Raw genomic sequence first — 14,985 nt, 5'->3', positions numbered from 1 at the left:
ACACATATAAATAGTAAGTAATATTATTAACAAAAAAAATATTGATTTACTTACCTCTAATTAATTTTTTAACAATATTAATTAACAATGATAATGATAAAAACATATATCAGTTTATCAGAATTTATTATTTATTTTTATCTCTTTATTATTGGACAAAATTTATTATATTATTATTTCTATAATTGAAAATTAATTAGTTTCAGTACAATGCTCAATGACAACAAATTTTTTAAATAAAAAGTATATATATCCGTATATTTACTACTAATAAAGTTAAGAGTAAATTTTATAATTAAATAGATCCATACAATCTCACTGGCAATTATTTATGTACATATATTTAAATCTATTCACAATTTAAGTATATATAATAATAAATAATATAAAGAGTTTTTAAGTATAGTCTACAACACATCTCTTAATGGACTCAATCGATCGACTTTAATTCAGATCTGGGTACAACCATTGTTTAAAAAAACAATAATCAATTCTGTCGCACCGTGAATTATAGAAAATAGAAAAGTTGAACTTTTTCTCCGACACTATAATTATCTACGCTGAGCTGGAGGTTGGTAAATTGGCTGAGCAGTTCGTTGCTGTGTACGTTTTTTATTATGTCCACGATTAGATCCTCCAGCACCTATAGAAGAAGCACCACCTCCACCACCACCACGTTTGAATTCGATTCCAGAATTTTTATGCTGATTATGCTGATTATGCTGATTATGCTGATCATAACGGGGGGGACGACCACTTCGTCGGCTATCAATTTCTGGTGGTACAAAGCTCTGTGAAATGTCTTCAGTAATAGGTATACAATCAATTTGTAATACCTCCTCGTAATTTTTAAATTCCTTAAACTGTACAACGCAGGTACGAGATGAAACAGCTGTTACTTCGGCGTTGTAGTATTTATTGTCTTCCCAATATTTGGCCATACATTGATCGCCTTTCTTCCAAGCCCATGTACCATTTGAATAATTAATATTACTATTACTACTATTATTAAATTTATTGTAATCATTGCCGTAATTATTTTTATAATCAGATTGATTTGAATGAAAATTAGAATCGTTTAAATTAACAAAATCATTTTGTTGATACTTGTTTAATTCATTTTTATTGTAATTATTTTCGTATGTATTTGAGCTAAATGTTTTGGGATTTGATTCTGTAAAAGTTTTAGCATTATGTTGTTTATTAAATAGAGTATTATTATAACTCTGTTTATTGGGATCAATATCATACTGAGCATAACGATTATCAATTTGATTCTTTTGATGATTTTTTTTAAATGGTGATTCATTATTTATTCCAGTATAATTAGAGTAGTCATTTTTATTTTGTATTGACGGATTATTACGATCAAATAATTTTTTAACATTACTATTATCAGTAGTTTGTTGATAATTAAAATCTTGATGTTTTGCCTGAGCCTGATTTTGAAATCTCGGAGGTTTATTTTGATGAGATGATGATAATAATAAAGATGATGAATTAACTGACATATTTGACATTCCATAAGTCAATGTATTGTTATAAATATTATCATTATTTTTTTTGTATGGTTTATTGTTATCAGTATTATTTCGTGATGATGTTTGATAACCAGTACGTCCACCTTTTTGACTTTTACCACCTCTATTACTAAATTGAGAATTATGTGGCATGTCTTCACTTTTATTATTATTATTATTATTATTATTATTATTATTATTATTATTATGACGACTATGTCGTTCATTTTCAAATCTAGAATTACCATAATAATTACTACTATTATTATTATTATTATTATTATTAACATTATTATAACTATCTGTTTGTTCAGTAGAGGACTGAGTTGGTAATTTGTCTTCAAGAAAATCAAACAATGATATTTTTCCACTGCTAGGTTTAGCTTCTTCATTCTTCTTATCAGAACGTTTACCTCTTGGTTCTCTTGGTTCTCTGGGTTCACGTGGCTCTCGAGTCTGCTTATTGTTTGGATCATTTTTAATAAGTGATTTCAATGCACGATCAACATTATTACGATTTATTTTTAAAGCATACTCAGCTTGATCTATTGTAAACCCTTGATCAACAATTTTCTGAACAGAATGATCAAGTAATTGTTTATTACCACCTCCAAATACTTTTTTACTTCCTTGTTTGGAGGCTTCAGCAATAGCATCTTGCCTCTGGGCTTCAAATTCACTGTTATCTTTACTGATACCACCGTCTTTGGTGTCTGCTGCCAAAGACTTGAATTTTTTATCTTTGTCAGTGACTTTTATTATCTGCTGACCAAATGGTATCCAAGGAGGAGGTCCACCCTCTTCAACAGACCTTACACGTGTGTATGATGTCAATTTTTTATTCAATTCCCATTTTTCCATAAGATTCTGGACTCTACCACCCAGTACACTCTTAACATGACTTGATTTTAAAATTATAATCCCGTGTACTATCAATATTCCACCTGATTTACAACTGATTAGTATTTTAGTTCCCGGTGGTGTATTGATATTTATATCTTTAATATCATCATACTCTACAGCCTGATAATTATTTTTACCATCTGTTAAGTACAACTTTAGCATACGTGGCATTGAATTTGCTTCTTTATTTTTTGGTACAGCAACATTTCGTAGTTTTAATATTTGTAAAACCAAATTACCTTTTGTAAAATCACCTTCTCCACTTGCTATCTCACGCAGATCCAACTGAAAATTATTTAACATAAATTCGTAATTATATAAACAAATAAATTATCAGTTATATTTTTGTTATTATTATCACCATAACTTACATCAACAGCACGTTTTATCAACAATGATAAATCATTTATTGCTCCAACATTGCTTACTAACTTAAATCCTTGGTCGGATAAATACCTGGATTAATTAAATAAATTAACAAATAAGAATAAACTCTAAAGCAATAAATAATAAATAATAATACTCACCATCCCTGTTCTTTTAATTTATCCATTGCCCTTATTATGTCAATGTTTAAAGAATTTTTAAACAATTTTACGGTTATTGTTTCACAAAATTCAATAATTAATATTTATACCGATGTACGAAAAATTCAACAATTTAAGATATATTTAAATGAACAATTATCAATGATGAGTAAACATTTGTCAGCTGTCATACATATTTATTTTATTCCAATAAAAGGTATTAATTGTCGCTAAAAAAAATAATTAAAACACTTGGTAATGTTCAAATAGTATTGTTTAATATATTAAGCAATGCGGATATTGATTATTTATGTGTAATTTAATTATTTTATAACCGCACCTTTTGGTCTTGGTTAGTACAACGACCATTTTGGTAAGACCAATTACTTTTGTTATTATTATATATTTTATAATGTATATATCGCTGCTTGCTGCTTGCTGCTTGCTGCTGTCTGTATTCAGTTTATATATATTACACTCACAATGTTATATATTTTTAACTTTTTCATTTTATTTATTTATTGATTTTTATTTTGAACTTTTATCAAACTGATTTAATAGTTTATTCGTCTTATTGTTAATTTGTTATTTAATTATTTTTGATTAACAATTACTTATGATCAAGAGAGATTATAGATTTTTTTTTATTTTGAGGGTTATATTTTTTTTCTTATATTTTTTCTCACTTACCATGTTGAATGAAAATTTATATTATCGACTGTAAGTAATTAGAAATTTAGAAATTATAATATTATTATTATTATTTCCATCCGCATCATTTCAGTCTTTTCATTTTTCATGAATAACAGGCGCCAGAAACATAAAAACTTGAAAAAATATTTTCATTCGAGCTAGAAAATATTATTTTTCTAATTTGTAAAAAAAGAAAATGATTATAATGATTATTATTTGATACCTGATTTAAAATCTAAAAAGTTTGCGCTTATAATAGCCCCCGAATGTTAATTGGTGTGATTACCATTGGGTGGGGGAATAATCACCGGAGGAGGTTTACTCATATCATTTAAAACAATTACAACAATTTTTTTATATGTTCTGATCTATTTGTTGGTTTTAATATATAAACAGCTAAAAAATTTAAACAGTAAATATGGCTAAAGACAGTGAAAAAATCTTTAAAAGAAAAAATGATAAATCAACAAATTATAGTAATTATTACAATATATAACAAAAGTAGAAAAATTGTGGATTTGCATAAGGTTAGGTAGATTTATTATATATAAATATACATTTTTTATATTTCAAATAGTTTTTTTTTAAATTAGGTAAGTAGTAGACTATTGTTATTCTGTTTCGGTATTTATTTGGTTGATATGGCTATGATAATAGAACAAAAACATAGAGATGACAATCACCGCATCTATAATTAATTACCGAGAAAATGCTAATAATTATACATACCTATTACTTATAATTTCCTCGGAAAATAATTTTTTATTATTTTTTGTAAAAATAAAATCCAAGAATTTTAATAAAAAATTCTGTTGATAATTTAACTATTAAAATTAATCCTTATCATCAATTATAATAATTATGTTTCCAGTGTTTTACCAATTACAACAATAAGTCACCCAGTCAGTTTACCATAAAGACATTTATATGATGAGTAAAACGTTAATTTATTTTTCAACTCATTAGAATATTTTATTTTAGGAATAATAGTTTCTTTTATATATTATACTCATTTATAAACAAGATTTAGATTATTCAAAAAGAATTTAATAAATATGTAATTTTGAGAATACGAAAAAATGATCCTCTTTATTTATTTAAAAATTTAAATTATCTAAGTAATGTAAACAAACGTGAGTGATATGTTTGGAGCATGCTAATCACTGCACGATGAATCATGATCAACAGGTATGTAGAAAAATTGCATTGATATATTATTAATCAATTTATATATATATATATATATATATATATTGTTGATTACGACATACGTGTTTTTAAACCTGGATGAACGTGTATAAAGTTTTAAAACATCAAATAAAAGCTGACTAAGTACTCTGTTAGCCGACTTATTTTTATCCTAGCACAAACTTATCAAACATACAAAGAAAATAATAAAATTTAGTGGCTCCTTTTTTTCCTATCAACAAAACTATATTATTAATATTTCAATTATTCAGAATTAACAATAAATTTTTGTTGTTGTTGGCAACTTTTTTATAAATTTTTTGATAATTATTAAATATCTTAAATTGTAAATATAAAAATAAGTGTTAATCGATTGTAACCGATCGATATTAAAGTACATGACGATCTAGATTGGAAGCATGTCAGGTCGAAAAGGGGGAGTCCACCCTCACCGTCCTATTATTATCAGAATCAATTATATATATGTATATATATATATATGTACATACACACACATTAACATTAACATTAACATTAACATTAACATTAACATTAAAATTAATATTTATGTGTATATATCTACAGGTATAAATATGAATACTATACGGTTGAGCAAAACTACGACTACCGCGTGTGGTGAATAGTGTACATAGTGGAGAGAGTAAAAGCGCTGTGGAATACATATACACATGTAGTAAAGTGATGACTGAGGACTGAGCGGCGTCCCACGTCGTAGAGACCAAAGGTAAGACTGTTTTCTGTTTCAGTTTCATTCCGGCACTTCGTACCGTAGTATCAACTTGTCGAATGTCTCAATGTCTTCAGTCTGTCATTAAACTCACTAAGACTGATATTATCTAGTGGTCACTTAGTTTACTAAAACATTTTACCGGCATTAATTATTACTCTAAAAAACATTTTTTTTATTTTTTTTATTTTTTACACCAACTGTTGATTATTTAAATTAATTATTATAGAAAGTGTATTTGAACTATTGAATTTTGTCTAAACCTGTTGATATTGTGCAGCTTCATAGAGAAAGGCAAGACATTATTCTTGCCAGTAATTAGTAACAAATTTAAAAAAAAAACTAGTAAGTTATTGTTTATTTTTATTAAATTAATTATTATTCATTAATAATATAAAAAAGATGTTATATTTCAAGATTATTAATTTGAATAATAATATTCAATTCAATATCTAATAAAATTACTTAAGATATTATTTATGGTAATCATCAAGGAAATTACGTTGAGAAAAAAAATCAAAACAAAAACATACATTACTTGTTTGTAAATTATAAATGCATTTATGACCGTGTAATTATAGTATATCAGTTAGCGCGCTTGCACCGTAACATTAATTATACCCCAAAAGAAAACAATATATACAATAATCTTTAAAAAATCGAGTACAAAGCAAACAAAAAAAGAGAAAACATAACTAATTTGTTTATCTAGTAAAAAAAAAATATATATATATATATATATAGTGTGATATTTTGTTAGACATTAGTCATATTTGTTCTAATGCGCATTAGATTTTTTGTTCGGGTTTTTGTCACGTAAGTATTTGTCCTCATATTAAATGTACGTGACATATTTTTATTTCTCATGTTAAAATATAAATTTTCCATAGGGTTGGTTCTTAATTATATATTGTTTGTAATAACTTTAAGTTGTTGAAAACAGTTGAGAACCTTAAGGGATTACGAACAGAAAGTAAAAACGTGGCGACCTCGACTTACATATATATGTACACTGTAAAATTGAAAAAAATAAAATTTACCGACTTTTTAAAATTTAATTTTGCTGACTGCTATATTTAAAAATAAAAAAAAAAAATAATAAAAGCTTTCTCTTTCTATAGAGGATGATTTTGCATTTTCTATCTGTATCTTAAATACTATTCATAATGGTGAATCGCAGAAAACTGTGAGTAAAACTAAACTTAGATACACAGATTGAATCTTAAATAAAAACATGAAAAAAAAAAAAAAAAAAAAAAAAAATATTAAAATAAAAGAGCGAACTCGTTTCTACTGCGTTTCGATCCTTGGTTACGATGTCGTAATTCTGGGTCTGGAGGCTCGACCCACAACTATGTATATATTTTATTTTATTTATATATAAAGGATGAAGGACTGACGGAGAGCAAGAAAGCCTTATTAAATGACTAGAGTGTGTTAATATAAATAAGAAAGACAGAGTTTAAAGATTTCTTGGGCTTGGGAAAGTTCGAATAAGAATTTGCAGTGAGGCTGATTGGATTGTTGCTAGTACAGGTCGCATTATATCATCAATAAATATAAAATAAACTTACTCATACGTTATTATTTCTTTCTATGACGTAATATTTATTTATTTATTTATCGATTTTATTTTTTATATAGATAACTAAGTAGGAAAAAAAAACAAACACAGGTGTCGGGCCAGAATAATTATTTAATTTAATATATTTAATGGATACGTGCACATATATTTATATACTAATATATTACAGAATAGACCTCTGTTTACTCTGTTTACTTTGTTTATATTTTATAGTTAATACTCTGTGTGAGAAGAATATAATTAAAAATATGCTGGCGATGCTTCTGATTGCTACATTACACGATCATGTACTTATTGTTGTTGTTATTATTATTTTAAAGTTTATTTCGCTGTACTCTTTTATACTGTATATACACTATTCAAGGACTAGAGTCTTTAGTTGTTAAGTGCATAGTACAGAGCATTTCTACAACACGCTGTACGGGTAATGGATAATATTATTATGGTGAATGTATCTAATCGTTGCTGCAACCAATTCGTAAATCGTTTGTACGTGCGTTGACTTTACTCATGTATCTATATATTTTTTTTTTTCAACTTTATAGAGATATTTTGAAAAAAAAATATTGAGCTTTTGTTATTTGATAATATAATTTTTATTATCAAAATTAATTGTCTATAACTTAATCAGCAACTTCAGAACATTATTATTGAGTTTATAACCGTGAAAAATATTTACAAGTCATCTATTAATAATATATATAGACTACGTTATTTTTATTGATGAATCGCTTCTCAGGAATAAATTCAAGTAATTTCTGTACAAAATAAAATATTGAAGTCTATAATAATAATAGTTTTTAAAATTAATAATTAAAAAATTTTAATATGTAACAACTAACATAATCTGTTGAGTAGATGATGGTCAACCTTTCCGTGTCGGTGCATTATATATATATATAACAGATAATTAGATTGATCAAGTTGTGGGCAAGAATGAGAATGGTCAAGGGCAATAATGATCTCATGAATTATATAATTAACAATGAAAAAATTCGAATTAAAAAGATTTAGCCTCGAAAATTATTGATTGTATGTAATTAAAAAATTTTTCAAACAGATCACCAGTTAAATCGATGATGATGATGATGATGATAATAATAATAATAATAATAATTTAATAAATACGATTTCTCTTGAATAAAATTTCCATAAACTTTTATTTAGTTATTTCTAATCGCGGTTTATTCGAAAGTTTTAATCATCAAATGTTATTTTTTTTTTTTTTTTTTATATATATATATTTGTAGCTTATTACTTCCTTTGGATATGATTCAATAAATATTTTAAGTATTAAGTGGTAGAGCTAAGACGTTAATAAATAATTTTGTAGTGAGGAAGTCTTGGCAATTGTTAGGTTCATGAACTCTGTTATAATTTTTAAATGAGCCCTACATGTAGGCTAGCAATAAGCATTATTATTTAAGACTTAAGAAGATAATTGTGTTAAATTGTCAAGGATCAGCTAACTAGATTTTCTTTTAAATTATTATTGAGATAATTTTCTCATTTATTAATAAATTACTATTTTTTTTTTTGCTTCATTTAAAACAATTAGTTTTATTGAAAATTTTATAAAATAATAAAAAAAAAGCAAGTTAAATAATTTAATTATTTACAATAAATAATAATGAATTTTATAACTGATGTAATTTACTTTCTCCGTTACACCTGGGTTATTTTCATGGCCACCGAGTATCCTCAATCTTTTTGGTCTGTTATTGCTATAAAACACATACTTAAAAGTTTTATAATATGGAGGTACTTACCGCACCATGTATACCTTGAAAAGGTAGAAAAAAAAAATAAATAAATAAATAAAATGAAATAAAACAATCTGGCGTTGATCTTGATTATAATGATAGGCATTAAATGTATATATTTGGATATAAGGAGTCTAAAATTTGTTCGCAAAAAATATTATGTGTATCCTCAATAGAGTAGTTGTTTAAGTAAGTTGTAAGATTTATGATTTATGAATGATGAATATTATTCCAAGGAAATTTAAAATCTGGGTTAGTAGGAATCACTGATGATGTCATTGCCATGTATAATGAGGACTCGTGAAAGATCTAACTTACTTTTTACATTACATTACATTTTAATTTAATGTAAAGACTTGGTTGGTTACTTACTTGTTAGGTACTATTTGGTGTTAACCATCAATTTATATTCGTGTCAATCAATTTTAACTAGAAAACTTTTATATTCATTATTATACTTTCTTATTATTATATTTGTTTTAAAATTATTATAATTCAAGGTGCAATCAATCATTATTTATTTTTATTTGTCATTCTCAAAATGTCGGTGGGTGTATTCTATTGTTGAGTAATTATATTCTCTTGATCATGTTTCGTTTATTGAAAGTTAATGATATATGTCATTGAATCGATAAGTGGTAAATAATTTTTTACAATGACTAATTGCTTTGAATTATATAAAAAAAAAAAAAAAAAAAAAAAAAAAAAAAAAAAAAAACTCAAATAATATTATATTATGTTATTAAATAATTGTTGGTGACTTTATGACACGATAATGATACGATGATATGATGAAGAAATCAACAATAGTTAGAATTTTCCGGTATATTTAATTTAAATATAGAGTGACGCGCATGATTGACTCATTTTATGCTACTACTAACTACATCTTATATCTTATATATTATACATAATGATGATGATGATGATGAGTTAAACCATTCCCTTAGATATATAAAATAAAAATACGTTTAGATGTGGATGAGCCACAGTAAAGGTTTGATCTGTCCTTGATAAAATATTACCGTTTTACTCCTTCAACAGTTGAGTGTTTAGGTAATTTATTTTCACGCACCTAATTTAGACAGATACACGTTAACTTATTATTTGATGTTACAACCAAAAAATCATGACAATCTTCCAAAAAATTTAATTACTTTTCTTTTAATAGTTTATTAAATTAATTCTTTAAAATTACATAAACTTTTAAATGTATAATTAAAAATAAATTACAACATAATTAATTGAAAGAAATGAAAAAGGCAAGAAAATTGGGTAATAAATTAGTCAACATTTCGTGTCAGCTGTAAATTATTTTTGTTTTATTTTTTCTTCTTCAACAAATGCACCTTAACAGATCTCATTATAAAATGATATAATAATAATTTACTAGGCGTGTGTTTGGAATAAAATTTTAGTTATTTAATAATTTAGTAATTAAAAATACTGACAATTGATAATAAAATAATGTATTAGAGGTTGTTTATTAATTTTTCGTTTATTTTTGTCCAGGCAAACGGATATTACGCAATGGGTTACGGTACGGAGATGGATGGCTGCGGCCGTTTTATGAAGTACTCTTTATTTATTGCCAATTTAATCATATTTGTAAGTATTTATTTTTTTTTCTTATTTTTTTCTATCAGTTTAGATAATATATAATTAAATTAATATTTATTGTAGTAATTAATTCGCTATTTCATAAATTATTTATTTACTTATTTACTTATTTTGAATTTTGAATAACGTCAACTGCCTTTCCAAGGTTAACATCTTAAACACCTGGTTCTCTCAGTATCATTGCCAAGGTGTGATATATGACGCAACCAAAATTATTTAAGAAATAATATCTCTTGATAGAAAAATTAGATGAAATAATATTTAAAAAATTTTTAACTTTTTATTTTTAGCAATTAGTAATAGTTTTATTTATTTATTTATTTATTTATTTATTTAGATTGGAGGATGCACCGTTGTTGGAATAGTAATTTGGGCATTTGTCGACAAAGTACCATATCTAAGTGCTCTCGTTGGTAATGATTTGTTAGCCGGAGTTGTCTACGTCCTTCTTGCTGGTGGAATATTAATAATTTTGTCGTCGTTCTTCGGGTGTGTTGGAGCCGCTCGTGAAGTAAAATGCATGCTTCTTACAGTAAGTTATTCTTATTACATATTTTTCTTTTTGGTAGTATAATTCAAGTTAGAAAATAATAATTATATAATTTTATCAAATAAAACAGTAAAACATATTATATATTTAGATTTAGGGTCATGTTTTATTCCAGAAAGGAAGAGAACGTGAAAAACATTTAACTAAATATTCTCGGATACATTGCAAGCCGCAGTTTTGTAAACGAAAATAATTTTTACATATACTCTCTATTTGTCAAGCATATTAATAATAATATTGCAATGTAAAAACCCGTATGATAAATATAATATAAATATTTACAAGTATTTATTTTAAAATACTTTTTTATTTATTTATTACTTATTACTTATTACTTTTAATTTACCCTGAGTTTATTATGTATTTATTATGTTGGTTTCATAGTTTAGTTTTTTTTTTCTTAATACAATTTTTACGTGGATACTAATTTACAAATTTTAACGCTTCAATAATAATAGCTTATTAAATAAATCATTAAATAATTTTTTAATCCTACTATTTATTTTTATTAATTGTATTTTTTTATTTTTTCAGTATTTCATAATAGTATTTCTGTTGTTTGTAATAATGTTGATTGGAGGAGTCCTAGGATACGTATTCCGTAGCAAAGTTATTGGTACAATTGAACAGGAAATGAGAAATACAATGCGTCTTTATGACAAACATGATATCCATGATGCTTGGGATACAACTCAAAGAACAGTAAGTAAAAAAAAAAAAAAAAAAAAAAAAAAGTATATATTTACAATAAATAATTATTTTTTTTAAGTGAAAAGAGCATACACACGAATAACTTTCGTTATTAAGTTAACTGTGTTGTATGGTGTATATTCGCATTCGATATTTCACTGATTTCTCCGCTCGAGGCGTACCAACATCATATAATATGAATTCATGAGAAATATCTTCCGTACACATCTTCCTCTACCTCAACAATATCCATTTATTTATTTATATACGTCATACTCATAAAACTTATTAATTATAACTTTGTTCTCATAACAACCAATAATTTATTTATTCAATTTTTTTTTTTTTTTTTTCATTTTTTTTTTATAGTTTCATTGCTGTGGTGTTACTAACTATCGTGATTGGAATACATTTTATCAACGTATCCCGACTTCATGTTGCAAAGAAATTGAACCTGGCAAGGTAATGATAAATATAATAATAATAATAATTATTATTATTATTATTATACTATTAAGTCCATCTATATTATAATATATTAAATTAGTTTTAATAAAATTATATAATTATATTTTTATCTAAATAATTAAGATCTATTTAGGGCCAGTTTTTCAACCCCGGATTTAAGCATTTTATCATTGTAAATATATCTATATATAATAGATGTATAGATATATATTCACAATGATAAAATACTTAAACCCGGGGTTGAAAAACTGGCCCTTAGTGATGATATTATAAAAATTTATAAAATTCATAGATCGGTAAGCCAGTGATTATCATGCTTACCGTTGATAAACTAAACACCTAGATATTTATACAAAGTTATAATTATTTATTTATTTTTACAGTATTTCAACTGCAATTATTCGACAGACTCTATAAATCCATCAAACACCTACCAAGACGGATGTTTAGATAAAACGAGAATGTATATACAAAAGCATGCTTCAGTTATGGGTGCTGCTGGAATAACGATCGCTGTTTTAATGGTAAAATTTTTTTTTTTTTTTAAATAGTTCAACAGATTTTAATTTTTAATTACAGAAATTAATTAATTTTGAATTTGTTTGTTTTAGTTCTTTGGAATGATATTCTCATGTGCATTATTCAGGATGATAGGATAAAATTTTTATAATCTTCAATATTATTAAGCCATTAATAATTTATGTAAGAATAAATTATTTAAATATCAGGACCACTTTACAAATTCATTATTCAAAAATATTTATTCATAAGTGATTTTTATTCTAAATAACTATCATAATATATTTCATTAATCAATTGAAACATATCTTATATTATATTAAATTTTTTCTTGCTAATGTATTTATTATATAAGTGTAATGTCTACGTACTACTTACATAATTAAATGTAAAAATTATAATTACCGTTTTAAAGTAATTATTAAGCTTAAATTTTTTTATGAAACTAAATTTTCCGATGTATTTTCATTTCTTTATATTTTTAAATAATTATAATTGAAGCTTATTTAATTGTTTGTAATTATAATAACAACAACAATATCAAAATATTATTAATGTAATTTAAAACAAAAAATTAAAGATATTTGTAAAAAAAAATAAAAATTTTTAATGTATAATTACATCTAACTATTTTCAGATTAAAAAAAAAAAAAAATAAATAAATAAATAAATGCAGAGAATAAAACAGAACAATAAAAAATAACAAAAAAATGTATATTTGGTGATAAGTTGATGATGGAGATGAAAAAACAAAATAAAATAATAAAATGAATGGGTGTGTTTGTGGTATTTGTGTGGATGCAGCGCGTTTCACATCCGCGGGTAAAATGGCAAAAAAATCAATCTGAGCAAGTTAGAAGAAATTCTGGTAAGTCGGTAGTCGCTAGGTGTCTGATCTGAAAGTAGAGCAGTTACTACTACTGTTTATTATTATAAGTATATAAGTTAAAAGTCCCAATATATGATCATGTAACAGATATGATCACTCCATGTATTTGTATACCTATATTTGTGAATATAGATATACAAATACATGGAGTGATCATATACTGGTACGTGATCATCTATTGGGGCTTTTACCTTACCAGAATAAGAAAAATCATAAAAGATATTCCGGCCTACGCTCCATGGATAACAGATAAGAGGAATCGAAAATACTTTTCAAAAAATTCACTCTTTATTCATCTTCACTGACAATGGATTCAAAAATAAAAATTTCATAATACAGTTGTTCAATAACTCTAAGAAAATTTTTTATTAATAATGACTGATATTTATTAATGTGATTTATAGTGTATTAAGTATAGATGACTTTGAAGTTGGGAGGAGCATTGTTTAAATGTACCGTTGTATGATATTAAATTGGCGAAATAGAGAAACGGATCATCACTATTACTATCAATAAGTTCCGGACTGTAAGATTTTTATATTATAGATTATGTTGGTTGAAGGTATAAATATGATAGAGAGAGCTATATAATAATCAGAAGTCGCAGTGTAACAGAGAAAAGATAAAAAAAAAATATTTAAGTATCTATCTGAGATATAACTTAGCAAATAGTAAAAAATTAAAATAAAAAGGTAAGATAAGGGGAAGGGGCTTGTAGCCTGTACCTTGTAGACTACAGGTGAACACTGATGAACACTGAGAATACTTATACTACACATAACAGCAGGCGAAAGGGCGTTTCGTTATTACAGGTTTAGTTGCGCTCGTCGTCTACATATTATATCTACTATATAGTTGCCGCGGCCTCGAGGCCTCTTCCAGCTCTTTCAACTCTTTCAACTCTTTCAACTGTTCCAACTGTTCCAACTCTTCCAGCTATCCAGTCATATCCAATACTCGACTACTCAACACAGTACTATCATATAATGGCCAAAGTGAATACTTACTACTCTTCTTTATACTAAATGTGTACATCATTGTTCATTGATGTCACTCAACCAAAACTTATAATTTTGCTCCCGCCTACGACAGATGCTTTTTCCAACATATGACAGCTTTAATATCATTAATATTTTTTTTAACTCCTGAAATTTATAAAATTTTTTAAATAATTTTTTGAAACAAATTTGTTGTTTATTAAATAAAATTAAAAACTTGTTAAGTGACTGCTAACTTAAATGTCATAATTAAAAATGATTATTAATAATAATTACATTGATTTGACAGATTAATGATATATATAATATATCAGTAGTGTTGAG

General features: G+C 25.5%; 2 protein-coding genes across 6 annotated transcripts; one reads left to right on the top strand and one right to left on the bottom strand.

The window, feature by feature from the left end:
• Positions 1-217: 217 nt before the first annotated feature.
• Positions 218-3,491, bottom strand: LOC123261948 (tudor domain-containing protein 3). 3 transcript variants are annotated; one of them, XM_044723855.1, is made up of 4 exons: positions 2,951-3,491; positions 2,795-2,879; positions 1,059-2,708; positions 218-1,019 (listed from the first exon to the last, which is right to left on the bottom strand). In XM_044723855.1, the coding sequence occupies exons 1-4, from the start codon at positions 2,974-2,976 to the stop codon at positions 552-554; spliced, it is 2,229 nt and encodes a 742-aa protein (XP_044579790.1). In that variant the 5' UTR covers positions 2,977-3,491; the 3' UTR covers positions 218-551. The 3 variants fall into 3 exon arrangements, with proteins under 3 accessions (XP_044579790.1, XP_044579789.1, XP_044579788.1); XM_044723854.1 differs by having other exon boundaries at positions 218-2,708; positions 2,951-3,180; positions 3,291-3,491; XM_044723853.1 differs by having other exon boundaries at positions 218-2,708.
• A 1,925-nt stretch (positions 3,492-5,416) lies between these two features.
• LOC123261953 (CD151 antigen) lies at positions 5,417-13,074 on the top strand. Of its 3 annotated transcripts, none has more exons than XM_044723865.1 (7): positions 5,417-5,576; positions 10,440-10,535; positions 10,885-11,079; positions 11,632-11,799; positions 12,157-12,249; positions 12,639-12,779; positions 12,867-13,074. In XM_044723865.1, exons 2-7 carry the CDS (start codon positions 10,458-10,460, stop codon positions 12,912-12,914), a joined length of 723 nt encoding a protein of 240 aa, XP_044579800.1. In that variant the 5' UTR covers positions 5,417-5,576; positions 10,440-10,457; the 3' UTR covers positions 12,915-13,074. The 3 variants fall into 3 exon arrangements, with proteins under 3 accessions (XP_044579800.1, XP_044579799.1, XP_044579798.1); XM_044723864.1 differs by lacking the exon at positions 5,417-5,576 and adding an exon at positions 5,594-5,924; XM_044723863.1 differs by lacking the exon at positions 5,417-5,576 and adding an exon at positions 7,398-7,451.
• Positions 13,075-14,985: the final 1,911 nt, after the last annotated feature.

Source organism: Cotesia glomerata, linkage group LG3, assembly GCF_020080835.1.
Source record: "Cotesia glomerata isolate CgM1 linkage group LG3, MPM_Cglom_v2.3, whole genome shotgun sequence".
Taxonomy (NCBI): Eukaryota; Metazoa; Arthropoda; class Insecta; order Hymenoptera; family Braconidae; genus Cotesia; species Cotesia glomerata.
The sequence above is the reverse complement of the archived record's forward strand: the minus strand, read 5'-3'. Positions and strand labels throughout refer to the sequence as shown.